General features: G+C 31.9%; 1 protein-coding gene across 1 annotated transcript; it reads left to right on the top strand.

Annotated features, from left to right (window-relative positions):
- Positions 1-220: 220 nt before the first annotated feature.
- Positions 221-662, top strand: Tsp_15606 (conserved hypothetical protein). The gene is made up of 2 exons (XM_003367410.1): positions 221-404; positions 619-662. Exons 1-2 carry the CDS (start codon positions 221-223, stop codon positions 660-662), a joined length of 228 nt encoding a protein of 75 aa, XP_003367458.1.
- The last annotated feature ends 303 nt before the right edge of the window (positions 663-965 follow it).

The following is a 965-nucleotide window of genomic DNA, read 5'->3' as shown; positions in this document are numbered from 1 at the left end:
AGCTTTTTAATATTTCTTTTTCAAAAAGAAAATCTGGGGGGGGTAATTACCTATGAATGGAGTTATTTTTTAAAATTTGCACCAATGTGAGGACGGAGTGATTCCATTATCAAAGGAGTTTTATGTTTAGTACAGATAAGTCTAGATATTAAAAATAGCAATTTAGCACCACCAGGAGCTCCTGTGTCAACCAGGTAGCCTCAGATAATTAAGGAAAACCATGGACCAACGGCCGATGGGAGCCGATTATTATTTTGATAATGGGTTTTTATGGCGGAGCATGACCCATCCGTTCAGTGGTATAATCCCGAAAGAAAAGAAAATGAAAGAAGGCAACCCGTATATCATTTGTTCTCCAACAAGAAGAGGAGCCGATGCATTACACTGCTCAATTAGAACTGAGAGTGATGAGAATAAATTTATTTTTTATTCAAATAATAATAGTGGAAATTTAATTTTTTTTATTCTTTTGGTTCAGAATTACAAAACAAAAGATAGTGGAAAATATCAGTGTTCTATAAAAAATAAAGCTGGTGAAGCGAACGTCGAGCTCACCTTGAACATCGATGGTAAATAAATTTGTCAGTGTAATCAATTTTTATAAACTAATAATTTCAGGACCAGCCGATGATGGAGTAGCTGATGATTCAGCCGAAGCGTGAAAAGTTCATTATTAAATTTATTATTATAATGAGGAAAGAAAAGCACAACACATATACTATTTTATTCGCATTAAATGTTGTAGTATTGCTTAAATTGCTTTGCTATCGTTTCCAAAATTTTAATTGATGCTTTGTTTGGTTTTACTCACTGAATGTTTTTTTTTTTTTTTTTATATGTTTTTTGCTTTGTAGAGGAAGCAATAAAAAAAAAGTCTGGTCAAGAAGAGTTATATTTTTCCACTTTCTATTATTGTTCATCAAATGGTTTTTTTTTAATATTTGGTCCAAAGCTGAGTTAATTCG

This window comes from Trichinella spiralis, assembly GCF_000181795.1.
Source record: "Trichinella spiralis strain ISS 195 chromosome Unknown Scfld4335, whole genome shotgun sequence".
Classification (NCBI taxonomy): Eukaryota; Metazoa; Nematoda; class Enoplea; order Trichinellida; family Trichinellidae; genus Trichinella; species Trichinella spiralis.
Note: the sequence above shows the minus strand (reverse complement) of the source record. Positions and strands in the feature narration are given on the sequence as shown.

Excerpts from the sequence above, each read along its gene's own strand:
- Tsp_15606 (XM_003367410.1), top strand. The coding sequence starts at position 221 with ATGGACCAACGGCCGATGGGAGCCGATTATTATTTTGATAATGGGTTT. Across the intron at positions 405-618 it reads CTGCTCAATTAGAACTGAGA|GACCAGCCGATGATGGAGTA; the intron begins GTGATGAGAATA and ends TAATAATTTCAG.